The 22,758-nt window shown below is 47.1% G+C and overlaps 1 protein-coding gene across 1 annotated transcript; it reads left to right on the forward strand.

The window, feature by feature from the left end:
- Window positions 1-641: 641 nt before the first annotated feature.
- LOC121577974 (E3 ubiquitin-protein ligase RNF182) lies at window positions 642-21,320 on the forward strand. The gene is made up of 2 exons (XM_041891996.1): window positions 642-884; window positions 18,764-21,320. Exon 2 carries the CDS (start codon window positions 19,835-19,837, stop codon window positions 20,642-20,644), a length of 810 nt encoding a protein of 269 aa, XP_041747930.1. The 5' UTR covers window positions 642-884; window positions 18,764-19,834; the 3' UTR covers window positions 20,645-21,320.
- Window positions 21,321-22,758: the final 1,438 nt, after the last annotated feature.

The following is a 22,758-nucleotide window of genomic DNA, read 5'->3' on the forward strand; positions in this document are numbered from 1 at the left end:
GTGTGTGTTTTTACTTGTCATTTGTTTAACATGGAATGGTTATGTAGAATTTCTTGAAAATGAATAATAGCATTTTCTGAATATAAGGATGTAATAATATTCCAAGCCATCTCAGTGCTGTAGGGTCAACCTCCCCCTGGATTGATGGATAGGATTGCTGTCTGGACAGTTGACTGCAGAGTGTTGTTTGCTACATGAGAGAGTGATATTCTTTATTTTGAAAATATTATACAAACGGGCACCTGAAGTGCTCAGCACATCAAATCCAATCCCACAGATGCAGACCTGCAGGAGCATCAGCAGAATACAGGATCCCACCACCTGCATCATTATGCAAAATCAATGCAAAGATGCTTAGATAAATATATCAGATCAAGTTTATTGGTGTATAGGATGTTTTATAAATACTCATGTCCTGGACAAAACATTTAAATTGCAAACAAAACATTAATTTGGAATTGCACATATTTATACAACCTTCCAGTGATTGGAATTGAAATGGAATGGTTCCGCACAGTTCTGCCACAAGTTCTGCTGTCTCCAGCCATCACAGGCCACAGCAAAGCTTGACCGCTGAGGCTCGCGCAGCTCAGTCGCATGCAGTTTGCGCTTGGTGTTGTTGCCACAGCAACCACTGAAGAGAAATCTGTGCAGGTCCTGATGCTACGGAGCTCGCGCTACCGCATTGAGGGGGATGTAGCAGTCCGACACGGGCAGATGGGACCTCAAGATCGACAGTGACTCACCGACAGCGCGACACTAGATAACAAGGGAGGGAGAAATGTGATGGCGATAAGCCTCGGTTACCTTGGACCTTGACGGGAAGAGACTGGGAAGACATTGTCACACGGTGTGCCAGGTTGTCCTACACTTACGGATCAAGGGTGAGTGCACCTAACTGCGGCGAAATATGATTGCTGGATTAGTCTGAATCTAAATTAGGCTTGTTGCGACTGGGTTATATTCAATCGCAATGGGGCTGTGCATGACAAAATTGTCACACGGCTCACACCTATATGGTTTTTGCAAATACATTTTAATTGTTTATATTCGTACACTATTATTAGCCGATAGGCTGGTATACAGGATAATAGGTTACATAATGTATTACATCTTCGGATGTTGAATTCTAATGAGGTGGTTCCAAATACTACTCCAAAGCAACAGGGCTGCCATTTGTTCTTGTTGGGAATTATAATGTATATATTTATGCAGCACAACAGGCTAATAAAAACAACAACTGCTGTAAACATGTTTTTGCTGAAATAAATATCCAGCCTATCAATAGGTTCTAGGCTAGAATAATCTTGGTAAGTTTAATTGCCAAAACTAAATATGGAGTCCATTTTAAAAGGTGTTTTGAAATCGCCTGAAGTGAATATAGTGAAAAACTATTGCAACAGGAGTTCCAGAGGCTTGCTGCTGATCAAAAGGGCATGGGTGTTTGACAGAGACAATCCCACTTTATTAGAATAAACTATTGTTTTAAATCCTCATAAGCCTTCAATTGGACATATGTGTTTTCACTCACAAAGTAGTAATTTCGTTAGTGCCAAAATAGTTTTAACATGGTTAACATGGTTAAACATGGTTATATATTGGGGCCGCAGGTAGCTTAGTGGTTGTGCCAGTAACCGAAAGGTCGCTGGTTCTAATCCCCGAGCCAACTAGGTGAAAAATCTGTCGATGTGCCCTTGAGCAAGGCACTTAACCCTAATTGCTCATGTAAGTTGCTCTGGATAAGAGCGTCTGCTAAATGACTAAAATGTAAAAAAAAAAAAATTAAATGTATAAACAGCTCAATGTCTTCACTTAGGGAAATGTCAACAGGTATTTTCTTTTTTTTTATACTTAGGACAGGGTTGAAAAATGAATCCCCAAGACCTAGTCTAATCTAAAACAGTTTTAAGTGTCATTATTTGAAGTGGCCAGTGTTACCCTAAAATGAAAGAAAGTCGGAGGAGAATTCACTGAATTATTGATGATTGATTATTTATACTATTTTTATACTATAACTATTTAAAAAGTGAATTTGATTAATGTTCCAAAATGTATACAGGTCCAACAGTACAGTTCTCACAATGCCTTGCAACAACATGCATCTAAAACAATGTTGTTTTACTGCATGTCTTATACTTTAAAAGCAACCTAGCAACCATGCATTTGCTGAAAATATAGATAGGGCAATGCTGCCACTCTTAACACTGTAAGATAAGAAAAGAAACCTAGTTGTACAGCTTTTAAAAAATCATTGGTGACTTCAGTCAGTCTGACCGCGAAAGTAATGAGTGGAAAGGAGTGGTTGACCGCCACTATTCCCAGTTGCAATTCCTATCAACCTGTCTGATCACATCAAATCAAAACAGAGTTGAATGCCGTGTCTAAAACCACAAAGATAGTGTCTGTCTCATAAAATATGGATCATTTTTTACGGTTCAGTGCCAAGTATGCTTATATTTCAGTATAGTTTCCAAAGTAGGAAGGAAGTGGTTGGGCTAAGCTATAGTATTACATTCAAAGTGAATTAGCTTCATCGTATTATACAGTACTGAAATGCTACTATTTTGAATATATCTCAGGTTCAAAGTGAATTATTCAGTGTACAGCAGTTTTTCTTTGGTTCTTTATATTAACTTGTAATGTATGTGGATTGTTCCCTGCAGCAAATATAACGTCAAAACGGATTGTTTCTTTGTGTTTGTTTACACTATCCTGCTTTGTTTTACAGCTGACTTAGGATTCAAGGCCTGTAATGTGATTGGTGCTTTCTTGTAATGGCGATAGCCCCGGTAATGGCTTTAATAAACTGGGTGGTTCGAGACCTGAATGCTGATTGGCTGACAGCCGTGGTAAATCAGACCATATACCACGGGTATGACAAAACCTTTATTTTTACTGTTCTAATTACATTGGTAACCAGTTTATAATAGCAATAAGGCACCTCTGGAGTTTGTGGTATATGGCCAATATACCATGGCTAAGGGCTGTGTCCAGGAACTCCACGTTGCGTCGTGCATAAGAACAGCCCTTAGCCATGGTATATAGGCCATATACTACACCTCCTCGTGCGTTATTGCTTAATTATAAACCTAGGCCTACTTATATGATCATATAACGTCAACCATATAGCACATTATTACGCATTACTACTTGCTATTCACTTTTTTCTATTCGTGGCTTGATGTCATTCCAATTTATTTGTTATAAAAACGTTGCTTTCGGTATGGGAGGGGCGTTGAAGCCTAGGGAGGGACGGCAAGTAACCCAGAGGATAGCTAGGGAGGGCTTCTGGTATCTGATCCGAGGTACGAACCACTGCCGTTGTGCCCTTGAGCAAGGCACTTAAAGCCAAAATTGCTCTCCATTCAGGGGCGCTGTACCGCAACTGACCATGTGCCTGTGTGTATATCTGGAAGTGTTGGGAAATTTGCCTGACGACTCAAATTAAATTCTTCCACTGCTCTATGTTCGCTACATACAGTACTTCAGTCTGAGACTGCCATCGTTATAGTCGTTTGAGGTGACGTCAAAATGAGAGGTGTTGTACAAAACAAAGTGATCAGCGATTGGCTCGTCTCTAACCAATCAGAATGTCGAAGCCAATGACACATTTTCTAAATGGCGATTTACCCACGTGTGTTCTGGTTCTGGCCCAACCCATCTTTCTGGGACCAATCAGAACGGTTAGAATGCGTTTTGCGTTCTAGAAATCGTCGGGGAGGTACTCAGGTCCAGACTCACTGCGGTGAAGAAACTAATGTCCGTGGGCGTGGCATAGCATTTGGCCGGAGCAAGGGGAAATAGGCAAAAGACGGATTGCCATTCTAAACTAATGGACAATAACGTTTCTATTCTATTATTTTCTATTCTATTCAGTTACGTTTCTACATTGTGGAAGAGCCAGGCATAGCCTACTGTAAGCATAAACAATATCTGAATGTTACCTGTTTTAAAAAGATTGTTCAAAAAAAAATCTGAATGAAAATATATTGTATAAAAAAAGCAATAATTGACTATAGAAATGATAGCATTTGTTTGCGGATGTAGCGTATAAGGAGCCTTGGTATTGGCACGGTGTGTCAATGTGTTTGTGCCAGACATAGAACAGGGGCCACAGATGTTTGCCTGTTGATCTGACATCATGCTGGCCTCTTAACAGATATCTTACCGCCGACCCAGCAGGCCACACCAGCTGCCACAGGCAAGGCTTGATGCCGTGTAGATTTCCTAGCAAACAACGCCCAAAGCTATAGAATCCCTTTTGGAAATAAAATATATTGAAAATGTATACAGTGGGGGAAAAAAAGTATTTAGTCAGCCACCAATTGTGCAAGTTCTCCCACTTAAAAAGATGAGAGAGGCCTGTAATTTTCATCATAGGTACACGTCAACTATGACAGACAAAATGAGAATTTTTTTTCCAGAAAATCACATTGTAGGATTTTTAATAAATGTATTTGCAAATTATGGTAGAAAATAAGTATTTGGTCAATAACAAAAGTTTCTCAATACTTTGTTATATACCCTTTGTTGGCAATGACACAGGTCAAACGTTTTCTGTAAGTCTTCACAAGGTTTTCACACACTGTTGCTGGTATTCTGGCCCATTCCTCCATGCAGATCTCCTCTAGAGCAGTGATGTTTTGGGGCTGTCGCTGGGCAACACAGACTTTCAACTCCCTCCAAAGATTTTCTATGGGGTTGAGATCTGGAGACTGTTTAGGCCACTCTAGGACCTTGAAATGCTTCTTACGAAGCCACTCCTTCGTTGCCCGGGCGGTGTGTTTGGGATCATTGTCATGCTGAAAGACCCAGCCACGTTTCATCTTCAATGCCCTTGCTGATGGAAGGAGGTTTTCACTCAAAATCTCACGATACATGGCCCCATTCATTCTTTCCTTTACACGGATCAGTCATCCTGGTCCCTTTGCAGAAAAACAGCCCCAAAGCATGATGTTTCCAACCCCATGCTTCACAGTAGGTATGGTGTTCTTTGGATGCAACTCAGCATTCTTTGTCCTCCAAACACGACGAGTTGAGTTTTTACCAAAAAGTTCTATTTTGGTTTCATCTGACCATATGACATTCTCCCAATCCTCTTCTGGATCATCCAAATGCACTCTAGCAAACTTCAGACGGGCCTGGACATGTACTGGCTTAAGCAGGGGGACACGCCTGGCACTGCAGGATTTGAGTCCCTGGCGGCGTAGTGTGTTACTGATGGTAGGCTTTGTTACTTTGGTCCCAGCTCTCTGCAGGTCATTCACTAGGTCCCCCATGTGGTTCTGGGATTTTTGCTCACCGTTCTTGTGATCATTTTGACCCCACGGGGTGAGATCTTGCGTGGAGCCCCAGATCAAGGGAGATTATCAGTGGTCTTGTATGTCTTCCATTTCCTAATAATTGCTCCCACAGTTGATTTCTTCAAACCAAGCTGCTTACCTATTGCAGATTCAGTCTTCCCAGCCTGGTGCAGGTCTACAATTTTGTTTCTGGTGTCCTTTGACAGCTCTTTGGTCTTGGCCATAGTGGAGTTTGGAGTGTGACTGTTTGAGGTTGTGGACAGGTGTCTTTTATACTGATAACAAGTTCAAACAGGTGCCATTAATACAGGTAACGAGTGGAGGACAGAGGAGCCTCTTAAAGAAGAAGTTACAGATCTGTGAGAGCCAGAAATCTTGCTTGTTTGTAGGTGACCAAATACTTATTTTCCATCATAATTTGAAAATAAATTCATTAAAAATCCTACAATGTGATTTTCTGGATTTTGTTTTCTCAATTTGTCTGTCATAGTTGACGTGTACCTATGATGAAAATTACAGGCCTCTCTCATCTTTTTAAGTGGGAGAACTTGCACAATTGGTGGCGGACTAAATACTTTGTTTCCCCACTGTATATTTTTGTAAATATATTTCAAAGCATTCAATATATTTTCAAAAATATACAGTGCAGTGTATTGATAATGTATGTGTGTGCAATATATCTCATGTCATAATACACTGCTCAAAAAAATAAAGGGAACACTTAAACAACATAATGTAACTCCAAGTCAATCACACTTCTGTGAAATCAAACTGTCCACTTAGGAAGCAACACTGATTGACAATACATTTCACATGCTGTTGTGCAAATGGAATAGACAACAGGTGGAAATTGTAGGCAATTAGCAAGAAACCCCCAATAAAGGACTGGTTTTGCAGGTGGTGACCACAGACCACTTCTCAGTTCCTATGCTTCCTGGCTGATGTTTTGGTCACTTTTGAATGCTGGCGGTGCTTTCACTCTAGTGGTAGCATGAGACAGAGTCTACAACCCACACAAGTGGCTCAGGTAGTGCAGCTCATCCAGGATGGCACATAAATGCGAGCTGTGGCAAGAAGGTTTGCTGTGTCTGTCAGCGTAGTGTCCAGAGCATGGAGGCGCTACCAGGAGACAGGCCAGTACATCAGGAGACGTGGAGGAGGCCGTAGGAGGGCAACAACCCAGCAGCAGGACCGCTACCTCCGCCTTTGTGCAAGGAGGAGCAGGAGGAGCACTGCCAGAGCCCTGCAAAATGACCTCCAGCAGGCCACAAATGTGCATGTGTCTGCTCAAACGGTCAGAAACAGACTCCGTGAGGGTGGTATGAGGGCCCGACGTCCACAGGTGGGGGGTTGTGCTTACAGCCCAACACCGTGCAGGACGTTTGGCATTTGCCAGAGAACACCAAGATTGGCAAATTCGCCACTGGCGCCCTGTGCTCTTCACAGATGAAAGCAGGTTCACACTGAGCACGTGACAGACGTGACAGAGTCTGGAGACGCCGTGGAGAACATTCTGCTGCCTGCAACATCCTCCAGCATGACCGGTTTGGCGGTGGGTCTGTCATGGTGTGGGGTGGCATTTCTTTGGGGGCCGCACAGCCCTCCATGTGCTCGCCAGAGGTAGCCTGACTGCCATTAGGTACCGAGATGAGATCCTCAGACCCCTTGTGAGACCATATGCTGGTGCGGTTGGCCCTGGGTTCCTCCTAATGCAAGACAATGCTAGACCTCATGTGGCTGGAGTGTGTCAGCAGTTCCTGCAAGAGGAAGGCATTGATGCTATGGACTGGCCCGCCCGTTCCCCAGACCTGAATCCAATTGAGCACATCTGGGGCATCATGTCTCGCTCCATCCACCAACGCCACGTTGCACCACAGACTGTCCAGGAGTTGGCGGATGCTTTAGTCCAGGTCTGGGAGGAGATCCCTCAGGAAACCACCCGCCACCTCATCAGGAGCATGCACAGGCGTTGTAGGGAGGTCATACAGGCACGTGGAGGCCACACACACTACTGAGTCTCATTTTGACTTGTTTTAAGGACTTAAAAATCAAAGTTGGATCAGCCTGTAGTGTGGTTTTCCACTTTAATTTTGAGGGTGACTCCAAATCCAGACCTCCATGGGTTGATACATTTGATTTCCATTGATAATTTTTGTGTGATTTTGTTGTCAGCACATTCAACTATGTAAAGAAAAAAGTATTTAATGAGATTATTTCATTCATTCAGATCTAGGATGTGTTATTTTAGTGTTCCCTTAATTTTTTTGAGCAGTGTATATTGGAAAAATATACAACTACTTGCCACATTCAGATACTGTAATATACAATACAATGATAACATATGTAGGCTGTCACGAACGTTAGACGGAGTAGACCAAGGCGCAGCGTGATGAACGAACATACTTTATTTAAAGAGAGTAAACACTCGAACAAAACAATAAACGATACCGTGACGTCCAAAGGTTAAACACAACCAACACGGAATAACCCAAAAGGAACAAGATCCCACAACTATTGTGGGAAAACAGCCTGTATAAATATGGCTCCCAATCAGAGACAACCAGCAACAGCTGACACTCGTTGCCTCTGATTGGGAACCACTCTGGCCAACACAGAAATACAATACATAGAATATCGACATAGAAACACAACACATAGAATATACACACCCTGGCTCAACATATAGAGTCCCAGAGCCAGGGTGTGACAGTACTCCCCTAAAAGGCGCGGACTGCGACCGCGCCTCAACATAGACCAAACAGGGGAGGGCTGGGTGGGCATTCCTCCTCGGAAGCGGTTCCGGCTCCGGGCTCGCCCACCACCCTCCAATAATCCCCCCGTAGCGCCCCTGGTCCGGTCTGGCCCCGCTGGCTGGAGCTGGACATCGTAGGAGCGGATTGCTTAAGCTCCGGTATGGAGCCGCTGACCGGTACCTGACCAGGCACCGGTGACCCAGGCACGGGTTGTGCCGGACTGACGACGCGCACCCCTGGCCTGGTGCGTGGAGCAGGAACGGGCCGACCGGGCTGACGATGCGCACCCCTGGCTGGTGCGTGGAGCAGCTACGGGCCGGACCGGGCTGGCGATCGCACTCCTGGCTTGGTGCGTGGAGCCGAACGGGCCGTACCGGGCTGACGATGCGCACCCCTGGCTTGGTGCGTGGAGCAGGAACGGGCCGGACCGGGCTGACGATGCGCACCCTGGCTTGGTGCGTGGAGCAGCAACGGGCCGTACCGACTGACGATACGCACCCCTGGCTTGTGCGTGGAGCAGGAACGGGCCGGACCGGGCTGACGACTTCGCACCCCTAGCTTGGTGCGTGGAGCAGAACGGGCCGAACGGGCTGGCGACACGCACCCCTGGCCTAGTGCGTGGAGCAGCAACGGGCCGGACCGGGCTGACGATGCGCACCCCTGGCTTGGTGCGTGGAGCAGGAACGGGCGGACCGGGCTGACGATGCGCACCACAGGCTTGGTCCGGGGAGCAGCAACGGGCCGGACCCGGCTGACGACGCGCACCACAGGCTTGGTGCGGGGAGCAGGACGGGCCGAACCGGGCTGACGAGCGCACCACAGGCTTGGTGCGGGGAGCAGGACGGGCCGAACCCGGGCTGACGGGCGCACCACAGGCTTGGTGCAGGGACGGGCAGAACCGGGCTGACGAGCGCACCACAGGCTTGGTGCGGGGAGCAGGAACGGGCCGGACCGGGCTGACGGGCGCACCACAGGCTTGGTGCGGGAGCAGGGACGGGCAGAACCGGGCTGACGAAGCGCACCACAGGCTTGGTGCGGGGAGCAGGAACGGGCCGGACCGGGCTGACGAAGCGCACCACAGGCTTGGTGCGGGGAGCAGGAACGGGCCGGACCGGGCTGGCGACGCGCACCACAGGCTTGGTGCGAGGGGCAGGAACAGGCCGGACCGGGCTGGCGACGTGCACCACAGGCTTGGTGCGAGGGGCAGGAACAGGCCGGACCGGGCTGGCGACACGCACCACAGGCTTGGTGCGAGGGGCAGGAACATGCCGGACCGGGCTGGCGACGCGCACCACAGGCTCGGTGCGAGAGACAGGAACAAGCTGGACCGTACTGGGGACACACACCACTAGCCCTACGCGGGGATCAGGAACGGGCCGGACCGGACTGGCAACACACCCCAGTACCTCTTGCCGTGCCTCTACATCCTCCTTCCCCCTGGTGACCAGTGACTCCCGTAACCTGGCGGCCTCCTTTGCCAACCCGCTGAACCACTCTATCCCGGCCTCCTGCTGCCCCGTCGTCCACGGCGTGAGCCCCCCCCCTAAAAATGTTCTGGGCGTCTCTCCTCCCCGTGGGCCAGGCCTCCATGGCTCTCGCCAGACTCTCGCTCCTCTGCTCCCAAGTCCAGACTCTCTCCTCCTCACGCTGCTTGACCCAGTCAAGGTTGATATTCATTAGAGTCCTCTCTGGCGTTGGCTCCTGGACACGCTGCTTGGTCCAGTTATGGTGGGATCTTCTGTCACGATCGTTAGACGGAGTAGACCAAGGCGCAGCGTGATGAACGAACATACTTTATTTAATGAGAGTAAACACTCGAACAAAACAACAAACGATATGTGCAGTCCTACGGTACAGACCAAAAGGAACAAACCAACTGGAACAAGATCCCACAACTATTGTGGGAAAACAGCCTCTATAAATATGGCTCCCAATCAGAAACAGCTGACACTCGTTGCCTCTGATTGGGAACCACTCTGGCCAACACAGAAATACACTACATAGAATATACACACCCTGGCTCAACATATAGAGTCCCCAGAGCCAGGGTGTGACAGTACCCCCCCCTAGTCCGCGCCTAAACATCAACAACCCAGGGGAGGGCTGGGTGGGCATTCCTCCTCGGAGGCGGTTCCGGCTCCGGGCTAGACCACCACCCTTCAACCATCCCCCCGTGGCGCCCCCTGGTCGGTCTGGCCCCGCTGACCGGAGCTGGACTGGACATCGTGAGAAGCGGATTGCTTCAGCTCCGGTGTGAGCAGCTGACCGGTACCTGACCAGGCACCCGGTGACCCAGGCACGGGTTGTGCCGGACTGACGACGCACACCCCTGGCCTGGTGCGTGGAGCAGGGACGGGGCCGGACCGGGCTGACGATGCGCACCCCTGGCTTGTTGCGTGGAGCAGCTACGCCCGGACCGGGCTGACGATGCGCAACCCTGGCTTGGTGCGTGGGCCGAACGGGCCGTACGGGCTGACGATGCGCATCCCTGGCTTGCGCGTGGAGCAGGAACGGCCGGACCGGGCTGACGATGCGCACCCCCTGGCTTGGTGCGTGGAACAGGAACGGGCCGGACCGGGCTGACGATGCGCACCCTCGGCTTGGTGCGTGGAGCAGGAACGGGCCGGACCGGGTTGACGATGCGCACCCCTGGCTTGGTGCGTGGAACAGGAACGGGCCGGACCGGGCTGACGTTTCGCACCCCTGGCTTGGTGCGTGGAGCAGGAACGGGCCGGACCGGGCTGACGACTCGCACCCCTGGCTTGGTGCGTGGAGCAGGAACGGGCCGGACCGGGCTGGCGACGCGCACCGTAGGCTTGGTGCGTGGAGCAGGAACAGGCCGGGCCGGGCTGGCGACGCCAGCACCGTAGGCTTGGTGCGAGTGGCAGGAACAGGCCGGGCCGGGCTGGCGACGCGCACCGTAGGCTTGGTGCGAGTGGCAGGAACAGGCCGGGCCAGGCTGGCGACGCACACCGTAGGCTTGGTGCGAGTGGCAGGAACAGGCCGGGCCGGGCTGGCGACGCGCACCGTAGGCTTGGTCCGAGGAGCAGGAACAGACCGGACCGGGCTGGCGACGCACACCGTAGGCTTGGTGCGAGGAGCAGGAACAGGCCGGGCCGGGCTGGCGACGCACACCGTAGGCTTGGTGCGAGGAACAGGAACAGGCCGGACCGTACTGGGAACACACACCACTGGCCTTAAACGGGGATCAGGAACGGGCCGGACCGGACTGGCAATACACCTCAGTACCTCTCGCCGTGCCTCTACAACTTCCTTCCCTCCTCTCACCAATGGCTCCCGTAACCCGGTGGCCTTCTCTCCTCGTCTCCCATTTCGCCCTGTGGCAGCCTCCTGCTGCCCAGTCGCCCATGCCGTGTGCCCCCCCCTAAAAATTTCTGGGGTTGCCTCTCGTCCGTCCGACGACGGCACTGTTGACGCCGTTGCTCCTCTCTCGCTAGGGCCTTAATCTTAGCCCATGGCCCTTTGCCCCCGAGCATGTCCTCCCAGGACCACGATTTGCCCACCTGGGCCATCGCCAACCTCTCCAGCTCCTTTCCCGGCGCTTCCTCCCATGTCCAGGCCGCCTGCTCCTGGACACGCTGCTTGGTCCTGGTATGGTGGGATCTTCTGTCACGAACGTTAGACGGAGTAGACCAAGGCGCAGCGTGATGAACGAACATACTTTATTTAAAGAGAGTAAACACTCGAACAAAACAATAAACGATACCGTGACGTCCAAAGGTTAAACACAACCAACACGGAATAACCCAAAAGGAACAAGATCCCACAACTATTGTGGGAAAACAGCCTGTATAAATATGGCTCCCAATCAGAGACAACCAGCAACAGCTGACACTCGTTGCCTCTGATTGGGAACCACTCTGGCCAACACAGAAATACAATACATAGAATATCGACATAGAAACACAACACATAGAATATACACACCCTGGCTCAACATATAGAGTCCCAGAGCCAGGGTGTGACATAGGCATACAAGTGTGAAATGTTGAAGATAATTATTTGCAGATTCTTTGTCCACTATAAAGGCAGGAATAGACTAGTAATTCAAGCAATACTGCTTGACAAGTTGACATTCAATTAAAGGGCCAATTATCTTTTTAACCATGTTTTGAGGCTACAGTGTTTGTTTACATTTACAATGTTTACACACATTGGAGTAAAACAAGCTTATATTTGGGGTTCTGATGTGTTATGACAGTTGAACTAAGCTCATGAGGCATTTATAAGTTATATTCTTCAAGAATCAATGGGTATATATCTGTAAAAATGTATGTAGCAACTGCCGATTGCCCCTTTAAGGAAATAGTAGGCCTGTGTTGCTTACGGGTTTATTAGCTTTGCGATATATACTGAACAAAAATATAACGCAACATGCAACAATTTCAAAGATTTTGCTGAGTTACAGTTCATATAAGGAAATCAGTCAATTGAAATCAATTCATTAGGATCTAATCTATGAGGCCAGTTGGACGTACTGCCAAATTCTCTAAAAGGATGTTAGAGGCAGCTTATGGTAGAGAAATTAACATGAAATTCTCTGGCAACAGCTCTGGTAGACATTTCTGCTGTCAGCATGCCAATTGCACGCTCCCTCAAAACTTTAGACATCTGTGGCATTGTGTTGTGTGACAAAACTGCACAAGGTGCACCTGTGTAATGATCATACTGTTTAATCAGCTTCTTCATATGCCACACCTGTCAGGTAGATGGATTATCTTGACAAAGGATAAAATGCTCACTAACAGGGATGTGCACACATTTGTTTATAACATTTGAGAGAAATAAGCTTTTTGTGCGTATGGAACATTTCTGGGATCTTTTATTTTAGCTCATGAAAAATGGGACCAGGACGTTTACGGTTTTGTTATCGAGATCCATTAAATGAGACTGTTGGCTATTGTCTTCCTCTGGTAGAACCGACCCTGGATGTATTGTCAGCTAATTAGACAAGGAAACACACTATGTATTCCCACTGGGCACACACTGGTTGAATCAACATTGTTCAGTGACATGACGTGGAATAGACGTTGAGGTGACGTCCGTGCCCAGTGGTGTCTGCAAGCGTGTTAATGCCTATGCAAATGATCAAACTGACACCAAATGGAAATCGTTAAAAGTCACGAGAAGAGCTCCATTTTCTACTGGGCTCAGGTCAATGGAAATCCTGAGGATATGCACGCACATGCATACAACACCAGTAGTCTATTTTCTCTGTGTTCCTCAAACAGCAGTAGATGTCTGGTAACATGAGAGTCACGGTTCCCACAGTGTTGGGTAGTTAACTGTTGCTGTTTGTCGCTTGGTTTGCTCGGTTTCCCAAAGAGCTCTGGTGGGATACAATAGTAGCATAGGGAGACTCAATTTCAGTGGCCTAGAGAATTTGATTTGAGGTTTGTTTTGGTCAAGAAAATACATATAACCTAGTCCAGTGCATATACGTTACCCTAGTTCCCGCAAGCTATTTCCAAATATGACCTTCATAGGGACCAGGCTATATTTAGCTCATGCACACAAGCTTTTTCAAATGAGGGCAACTTCATTTTGTGCTCAATAACTAACCAAAGACACACACAGATGTTAGCCCTTCGCTTCATCAAAGTGATAAAATACGGCTTCATCAAAGTGATAAAATACGGCTTCATCAAAGTGATAAAATATGTCTGGGCATCCCTTTAGGATGTGTAGCCGGTAATTACATTTGTTTTATTGCAGACCAAGAGGACAACAGTGCTGCTTCTAGCGCCTCCTTGTCCCTAGCATAAACATTGACCGACTGGCTTCTATTCAGAGAAACGTTTCCTATTGTTTATGCAACCTCTTCTTCGCATCCCCAGATCCCTTAGAGACAACCTGCCACCAAATGTAATTATCTGTAGGCTACATCTGTCTCTTCGCTCTCCTCCTTTTCCATCTCAGCATAAAGAGAGGGTCCCCCTCCAACCTCCCTATCGCCCTGTTGTCTTAGAAGAAAACAATATAAAACACACTGTGTATCCCCCCCAGCTCTACAGGCGGGATATTTATAGGCTACAGTTCAGATTCTAACAGCCTGCGCTCAGGAGGAGAGAGAAAAGGGGAAGGAGGAAAGAAAGACGTGTTACATAATGACAGAACAAGCGGTGAGGTAAATGGGACCGGTGCTGCTCCTTCTCTCTCTACTACTCTCTCCCACTGACATTCTGGTGTGTGTGACTCATCGGCTCAGTAAACAGACACACACACAGAGAGAGAGAGACAGAGACAGAGAGAGAGAGAGAGAGAGAGAAAGAGAGAGAGAGAGAGAGAGACAGAGAGAGAGAGAGAGAGACAGAGAGAGACAGAGAGAGAGAGAGAGAGAGAGAGAGAGACAGAGAGAGACAGAGAGAGAGAGAGAGAGAGAGAGAGAATACATATGTGCTACAACTTGTTGGACAATTATTTCGATGGAAGGAAAACTTCATTGACGCTGACGCGCTTAGAATGGGCATTACTAATGTATTTCATGCATTTTAATGCCTGATAAAAAAATAAGCTATGTAAGGAGGGTCCCATAATATAAGTGGTTTCCAGTGCCACATATCATAGGGCTTCCATCAATCCCTTAATATACCCAACCATCGTCATGCACAACTTCTCAGTACTGTGGGTCGTAATAAAGAGATGTGTGTGTATGGAGGGTGGATTGATGTCCCTGACAGAAAGGAGGTGATGAACGGTGAAGACGTAAATTAACAGAGGGGAGGGAGGAGAGGTGGTGTATTGTCACATGACATTGTACTGTAGCCTGATCCAGCCAGAAGGGCAAGTTAAAGGAGGCTATAGACCCCTTTCTGTGTTTACAAACATTGCCACACGAGGGCGATGCGCGCAAGTTGGTGGCAGAACATGGGGGAGTTCTCATAGAAAGCCAGAAAAAAAAGCCTCTATTTACATGTTGCTTATGAGTGCATTTCACACTACTTTTGGATTATAATTGTATTTTAAGTCTCGTATGAACGTCTTGTTTCATATAATGTTTGTGTCATCATCGCAAATCAACTGCATTATACTTAAAAAACACCAGTAAAACACCAGTAAAATGGCTATTTGGCTAGCTTTTTGCTGTATCAATGAGTGTTATCATTCTAGCTAACAACTGCTGCATCCAAAATAGTTATTTTGCAAAGATCACAACCAAATATAATCTTAGCGACTGTTCAAACAAGAATCAAAACATAATTGTAAGCGTATGAGAAACCCCAAAAGTTATTTTGTTTAGAAGTAATAAAAACTTACATCTAGGCTATGTTGAATGGGCGCAGATGGCGATGGCTTTCTTACTGCCGTCAAGAGTCGCACGCATCTGTGCGTGACGTCAGTGTGTCGTGTACTGGAAAAGGGTCTATTGCTAGGGACATTAAGGATCACCACAGTACCCATTATGGATGATGAATCATGATAAGCCCATTAACGGTTGCAACTAGAAGGACATCGGATGGCCTTACAGCATGAGATGAACACTGTCTTCTGATGAAGGATGTAGCTCTGGGATGTAGGCTGTATGATAGTGATGAAGGATGTAGCTCTGGGATGTAGGCTGTATGATAGTGATGAAGGATGTAGCTCTGGGATGGGCGGTATGATAGTGATGAAGGATATAGCTCTGGGATGAAGGATGTAGCTCTGGGATGGAGGCTGTATGATAGTGATGAAGGATGTAGCTCTGGGATGGGCGGTATGATAGTGATGAAGGATGTAGCTCTGGGATGGAGGCTGTATGATAGTGATGAAGAATGTAGCTCTGGGATGGAGGCTGTATGATAGTGATGAAGGATGTAGCTCTGGGATGGAGGCTGTATGATAGTGATGAAGGATGTAGCTCTGGGATGGAGGCTGTATGATAGTGATGAAGGATGTAGCTCTGGGATGGGCGGTATGATAGTGATGAAGGATGTAGCTCTGGGATGGAGGCTGTATGATAGTGATGAAGGATGTAGCTCTGGGATGTAGGCTGTATGATAGTGATGAAGGATGTAGCTCTGGGATGAAGGATGTAGCTCTGGGATGGAGGCTGTATGATAGTGATGAAGGATGTAGCTCTGGGATGGGCGGTATGATAGTGATGAAGGATGTAGCTCTGGGATGGAGGCTGTATGATAGTGATGAAGGATGTAGCTCTGGGATGGAGGCTGTATGATAGTGATGAAGGATGTAGCTCTGGGATGGAGGCTGTATGATAGTGATGAAGGCTGATATTGAAGAAGAAAAATGCTTAGACGCAAATTCATTGAATTAAGTATTGGTAAACTGGTGTTGACATTCACAACATTTTTACAACAACCTGACACCTTGTTCATTCATGCACTCTGCAATAAAAAATTTAAAATAGAATTCGGTCAAGGTTGGTCATCTGTCTTAACTAGTGTGGATTTATTTTAAAGAGTGGGGCAGTCCCCCACTGAAATAGCAGTAGGCTGGATTCAAACCCATGCAGCAGCTTTATACTGTATATGCACCGGAGGCAGCAGCTTTATACTGTATATTTACCGGAGGCAGCAGCTTTATACTGTATATTTACCGGAGGCAGCAGCTTTATACTGTATATGCACCGGAGGCAGCAGCTTTATACTGTATATGCACCGGAGGCAGCAACTTTATACTGTATATTTACCGGAGGCAGCAGCTTTATACTGTATATTTACCGGAGGCAGTAGCTTTATACTGTATATTTACCGGAGGCAGCAGCTTTATAGTGTATATTTACCGGAGGCAGCAGCTTTATACTGTATATGCACCGGAGGCAGCAGCTTTATACTGTATATTTACCGGAGGCAGCAGCTTTATATTGTATATTTACCAGAGGCAGCAGCTTTATACTGTATATTTACCGGAGGCAGCAGCTTTATACTGTATATTTACCGGAGGTAGCAGCTTTATACTGTATACTTACCGGAGGCAGCAGCTTTATACTGTATATTTACCGGAGGCAGCAGCTTTATACTGTATACTTACCGGAGGCAGCAGCTTTATACTGTATATTTACCGGAGGCAGCAGCTTTATACTGTATACTTACCGGAGGCAGCAGCTTTATACTGTATACTTACCGGAGGCAGCAGCTTTATACTGTATATTTACCGGAGGCAGCAGCTTTATACTGTATATTTACCGGAGGCAGCAGCTTTATACTGTATATTTACCGGAGGCAGCAGCTTTATACTGTATATTTACCGGAGGCAGCAGCTTTATACTGTATACTTACCGGAGGCAGCAGCTTTATACTGTATATTTACCGGAGGCAGCAGCTTTATACTGTATACTTACCGGAGGGCAGCTTTATACTGTATATTTACCGGAGGCAGCAGCTTTATACTGTATACTTACCGGAGGCAGCAGCTTTATACTGTATACTTACCGGAGGCAGCAGCTTTATACTGTATATTTACCGGAGGCAGCAGCTTTATACTGTATATTTACCGGAGGCAGCAGCTTTATACTGTATATTTACCGGAGGCAGCAGCTTTATACTGTATATTTACCGGAGGCAGCAGCTTTATACTGTATATTTACCGGAGGCAGCAGCTTTATACTGTATATTTACCGGAGGCAGCAGCTTTATACTGTATATTTACCGGCGGCAGCAGCTTTATACTGTATATTTACCAGAGGCAGCAGCTTTATACTGTATATTTACCGGAGGCAGCAGCTTTATACTGTATATTTACCGGAGGCAGCAGCTTTATACTGAATATTTACCGGAGGCGGCAGCTTTATACTGTATATTTACCGGAGGCGGCAGCTTTATACTGTATATTTACCAGAGGCGGCAGCTTTATACTGTATATTTACCGGAGGCAGCAGCTTTATACTGTATATTTACCGGAGGCAGCAGCTTTATACTGTATATTTACCGGAGGCAGCAGCTTTATACTGTATATTTACTGGAGGCAGCAGCTTTATACTGTATATGCACCGGAGGCAGCAGCTTTATACTGTATACTTACCGGAGGCAGCAGCTTTATACTGTATATTTACTGGAGGCAGCAGCTTTATACTGTATATTTACCGGAGGCAGCAGCTTTATACTGTATATTTACCAGAGGCAGCAGCTTTATACTGTATATTTACCGGAGGCAGCAGCTTTATACTGTATATTTACCGGAGGCAGCAGCTTTATACTGTATATGCACCGGAGGCAGCAGCTTTATACTGTATATTTACCGGAGGCAGCAGCTTTATACTGTATATTTACCGGAGGCAGCAGCTTTATACTGTATATTTACCGGAGGCAGCAGCTTTATACTGTATATTTACCAGAGGCAGCAGCTTTATACTGTATATGCACCGGAGGCAGCAGCTTTATACTGTATATGCACCGGAGGCAGCAGCTTTATACTGTATATTTACCGGAGGCAGCAGCTTTATACTGTATATTTACCGGAGGCAGCAGCTTTATACTGTATATTTACCAGAGGCAGCAGCTTTATACTGTATATTTACCGGAGGCAGCAGCTTTATACTGTATATTTACCGGAGGCAGCAGCTTTATACTGTATATTTACTGGAGGCAGCAGCTTTATACTGTATATTTACCGGAGGCAGTAGCTTTATACTGTATATTTACCGGAGGCAGCAGCTTTTAGCCCGCAAGACATTCCTAGGTCACTAGTGTGCAGGTTTTACACATATTTTGGATTTACAAATGTTCCCTTGTGTTCTTTCCACAGAGGAGTGACCATGCTGCTGTACCAAGGTCCTGGGAATACCGATACTGGGAATACCGATACTGGGAATACCACTGCCCCTCTCTAGCTGGATCATTTGATGACAACTCCCACCAGATTTCCTGACGGATGATATAATCCAATTCATCCCTCCATATTTTGGATATTCTGATCGAAGCAATAGTGGCACTGGCAAATGTCAAAATGGTTCCCGCCTTCTATACACTTATGTATTTTTTCTGTTTACGCACTTTACATATAACAGGGACTTTCAAAACCGGAATGTTCTCTTATTAAATTGTTCAAATGTTTTTGTCATTGGAAACTCATCTGGAGATAAACATCTCTGACCCGAGGTGGGCATGCACTACGTTAGGGTAGGGACCAGTCATACAGCATTGTTGAAGATCTAAAGCTGTAACCTCAATCCTATGCCCTCAAATGCTAACTTAGCCCCATACATTGTTGCGAAAGTAAAACCATACTTAGCATGCATGCTCAACTGTGAATACGAACTCTATTATTCAGGGTGTTCAGGATCAGCCATGAACATATATCAGAGCATGATCGTTATCTGTGCAACGTAGGTGTCAATATTTGCAAAGTAATACCGTACGTGAATGTATTTTTACTGTGAAAAGGTATACAAAAGTATGTGCCATCATTTCAGTGTCTTAAATCATGATTTAGATTCCACTTCTTGTGAGCGTTAACGTGGACAATACCAATTAATAACATTCACTGTATCTTCATACAAATCCTGGGACAAAACTTTCCCGGAGAGACCGCAGCTGACTTTACCAGAGACCGCAGCTGACTTTACCGGAGAGACCGCAGCTGACTTTACCAGAGACTGCAGCTGACTTTACCAGAGAGACCGCAGCTGACTTTACCAGAGAGACCGCAGCTGACTTTACCAGAGACCGCAGCTGACTTTACCGGAGAGACCGCAGCTGCTGTTGAAACAGTGCATGGTGTCTCAGTGCAGGTTGTCTCTGGAACATAGCACTGCTGCATTAGTGCCTGCATTCCTGGCTAGCTGGGCATTCCTCCCTCCCCCTTCTTTCTCTCAGAATGAGCCAGAAGTTGGAGAAGTTGGCCTTGGAGACAGACCAGCGCTGCCAGCCTCTGGTCTACACCGTGGAGGAGCTGGAGTGCAAGATTTGCTACAACCGTTACGACACGCGCACCCGCAAGCCCAAGGTACTGGGCTGCCTCCACCGCGTCTGCGCCAAATGCCTGAAGAAGATCGTGGAGAACTCGTCCCCCAGCATCGTCAGCTGCCCCTTCTGCCGCCACGAGACGCACGTGTCCGACGATGATATCTGGTTGCTGCAGGACGACAGCAACATCCTGGCAATCCTCACCTACCAGGACCGCGCCAGGAAGAGTGGCGGTTCCATCACCCCGAACGGGGAGGTGCTGCTCACCCCGGGCAGCCTGAGCGGGAGCGGAGGTGGAGGGGGTGGCTGTGGTGGTTCTGGGGGCGGCTGCGTCACAACCAGTGAGCAGTCGCACAGCTCCTCAGACTGCCTGGTCATCACCATCATGGAGGTGCCGGGCGAGTCACAGTCGTCAGACTCCATGAGCATGCTCAATATGGTGCACCTGTACCGGCCCGCCAGCCTGGCCTCGCTGCCCTGCCGCTTGCCCGCGCAGAAGTGTGGCGCGTGGACCTCGCGCACCTTCCCCAGCTTCCTCATTGGCGTCCTGTGTCTGGTCTACTTCTCATCGCTTCCGCTGGGCATCTACCTGCTGATGATCCAGCAGCTCACCCTGGGCATCATCCTGGTCAGCCTGGTGCCCTCCACCCTGGTTCTGTGTGTCTTCTACGGCTTCTGTCAATGCCTGTGCCATGAGATCATGCAGTCCATAGCCACATAGCCACGCCCCCTCTTTACTCCCCTCCCCCATCCCGCTCCCTAATGCCGATGTATTTCTATCAGTGGATGTGACATAGCGAGACCTGTAAAAGACAAAGACAAATCACCAATGCAAATCTATAGCCCCTGTCCTTTGTAAAATACACCCCCACCCACCCCTTCCTTTCCTACTTCAGATAATACCAGCACTAAAACGTCCAAGTGACCACTTGGATTTGGATGTAGGGCTTGACTATTCAAGACAAGCCAACCTGTGCAAGGCCCACGGCCTGATGAATGGTTTTCTAATTACACAGCTCAACCTGCGTCGGATTGCTGCCGTTTTGTTTGTGTTCATGCAGCTCACCGGAATGGGCTTCAGTTATTACTGTGACCATCACCAAACTGTATTGTTAAAAAAGAATATGATCCTCTCAGTGTTAACCGTACTGTGGTAGAATACCCATCTGCTCGACCTATGGGCAACGGACTATGAAAACCCATCGTTTTAAGGATGTATTCGGACACACAGCATAGTCACCATGTATACTGTTGAAGTTCCTAGTTGCCTTTTAAAGGCATGTCTGTTTGTGCCCCTGCAGTAACTTAACGTTGTAAAACCTGTCTGTGTCATTGCATTGGGAAATGGACAAACCACCTAAACTGTTACTAGATATTTCAATAAAAGACTCAAGACACTTTTGTGATCTTTTCCATTCTTTTTTCCATTCCTCCCATAACCCACATTTCCTGGGCAACTGATTCCAATTTGCACTATTAATAGGCTTACAATCACATTCCTTATACTTAAAAATTAAGATGGAATAAGTCATGTAAAACACAAAACATGCAAGTTATCACATGGAACACAACACATAGCTACACAGGAAGCTTCATTAACACTACCCTCGAGACTGGAGAAATCAATGTATTATCCCCAGTACACGTACAGTAGCTGTTTATGCTGAAGAATTACCCCCAGTGAAAAGTGTACCATTTGGTGATGTGTGAATCAATCGGTTCCAGCCCCACAGACCCATTCTGCTAAAGTGCTGACGTTTTGCTAACTCGAGCTAATTTTAGTGCTGTTGCTCTGGAGACCTGGCACAGGGGAGCACCCCCATGGCATCGAAGGACCTCAGCTCCTCAAAGCTTCTAGTTAGTTATTACAGGAGAGCAACTCGAAGGAATATCTGTCTGGCACAGTCAAATGCTGCTAATTATAAGAAACCTTACCTAGCACTAGAACATAGAAATAGCATTAATCAACCACTATATGAATATGTTAGAACCACACAATTTGTGCAGAACATGTGGTCTGTTGGTAACACTCCCAGGCTTGTAGATCTACTAGCTACTAGGTCTCTCTTTATGTAGTGTTGTGGTGTCTCTCTTGTCGTGATGTGCGTTTTGTCCTATATTTTTATTTTTTATCCCAGCCCCCACGTCCCCGCAGGAGGCCTTTTGGTAGGCCGTCATTGTAAATAAGAATTTGTTCTTAACTGACTTGCCTAGTTAAATAAAGGTTAAATGTAGCTCAGTTGGTAGAGCGTGGCGCTTGCAACGCCAGGGTTGTGGGTTCGTTTCCCACGGGGGGCCAGTATGAAAATGTATGCACTCACTAACTGTAAGTCGCTCTGGATAAGAGCGTCTGCTAAAGGACTAAAATGTAAATAGAAATAGATCATGTTGACCCTGGAGACGGGGGTTCGACCCTTCTTATTGTCTACCCCCTTGATCTCGCTACCTTTACTGTACCCATTTTACTGTCTCAACATTAAGTTCACTTTATAAGGTCCAATCGAAATTTGACTTCCACTTTTAACCCAACCCTTTCGAAAGACACACATACAGGTTTTTGGAGAGGTGCAGGGGGGCTGCCACACTGGGCGCCTGGGGAGCTGTTGTTGTCGTGGGAACACTCCAGTTGCTGGCTCGCCTCTAACCGCTAAGCTACCTGCCGCCTCAACAATAAAAAGCATCCAAAAACACAACTTTGAAGATGATTATGATTTGTCAAAATGTGTTGACGTAAACCACTTTTATTTATGGAAGAAGAGCAAGAGCACAGATGGTTCTATGGGCCTCAGCTGCTAAGGTTGGCCTAATTGAATAGTGTCTCCCTGAAGACCAGTT

This window comes from Coregonus clupeaformis, chromosome 12 (genome assembly GCF_020615455.1).
Source record: "Coregonus clupeaformis isolate EN_2021a chromosome 12, ASM2061545v1, whole genome shotgun sequence".
Classification (NCBI taxonomy): Eukaryota; Metazoa; Chordata; class Actinopteri; order Salmoniformes; family Salmonidae; genus Coregonus; species Coregonus clupeaformis.

Excerpts from the sequence above, each read along its gene's own strand:
- LOC121577974 (XM_041891996.1), top strand. The coding sequence starts at position 19,835 with ATGAGCCAGAAGTTGGAGAAGTTGGCCTTGGAGACAGACCAGCGCTGC.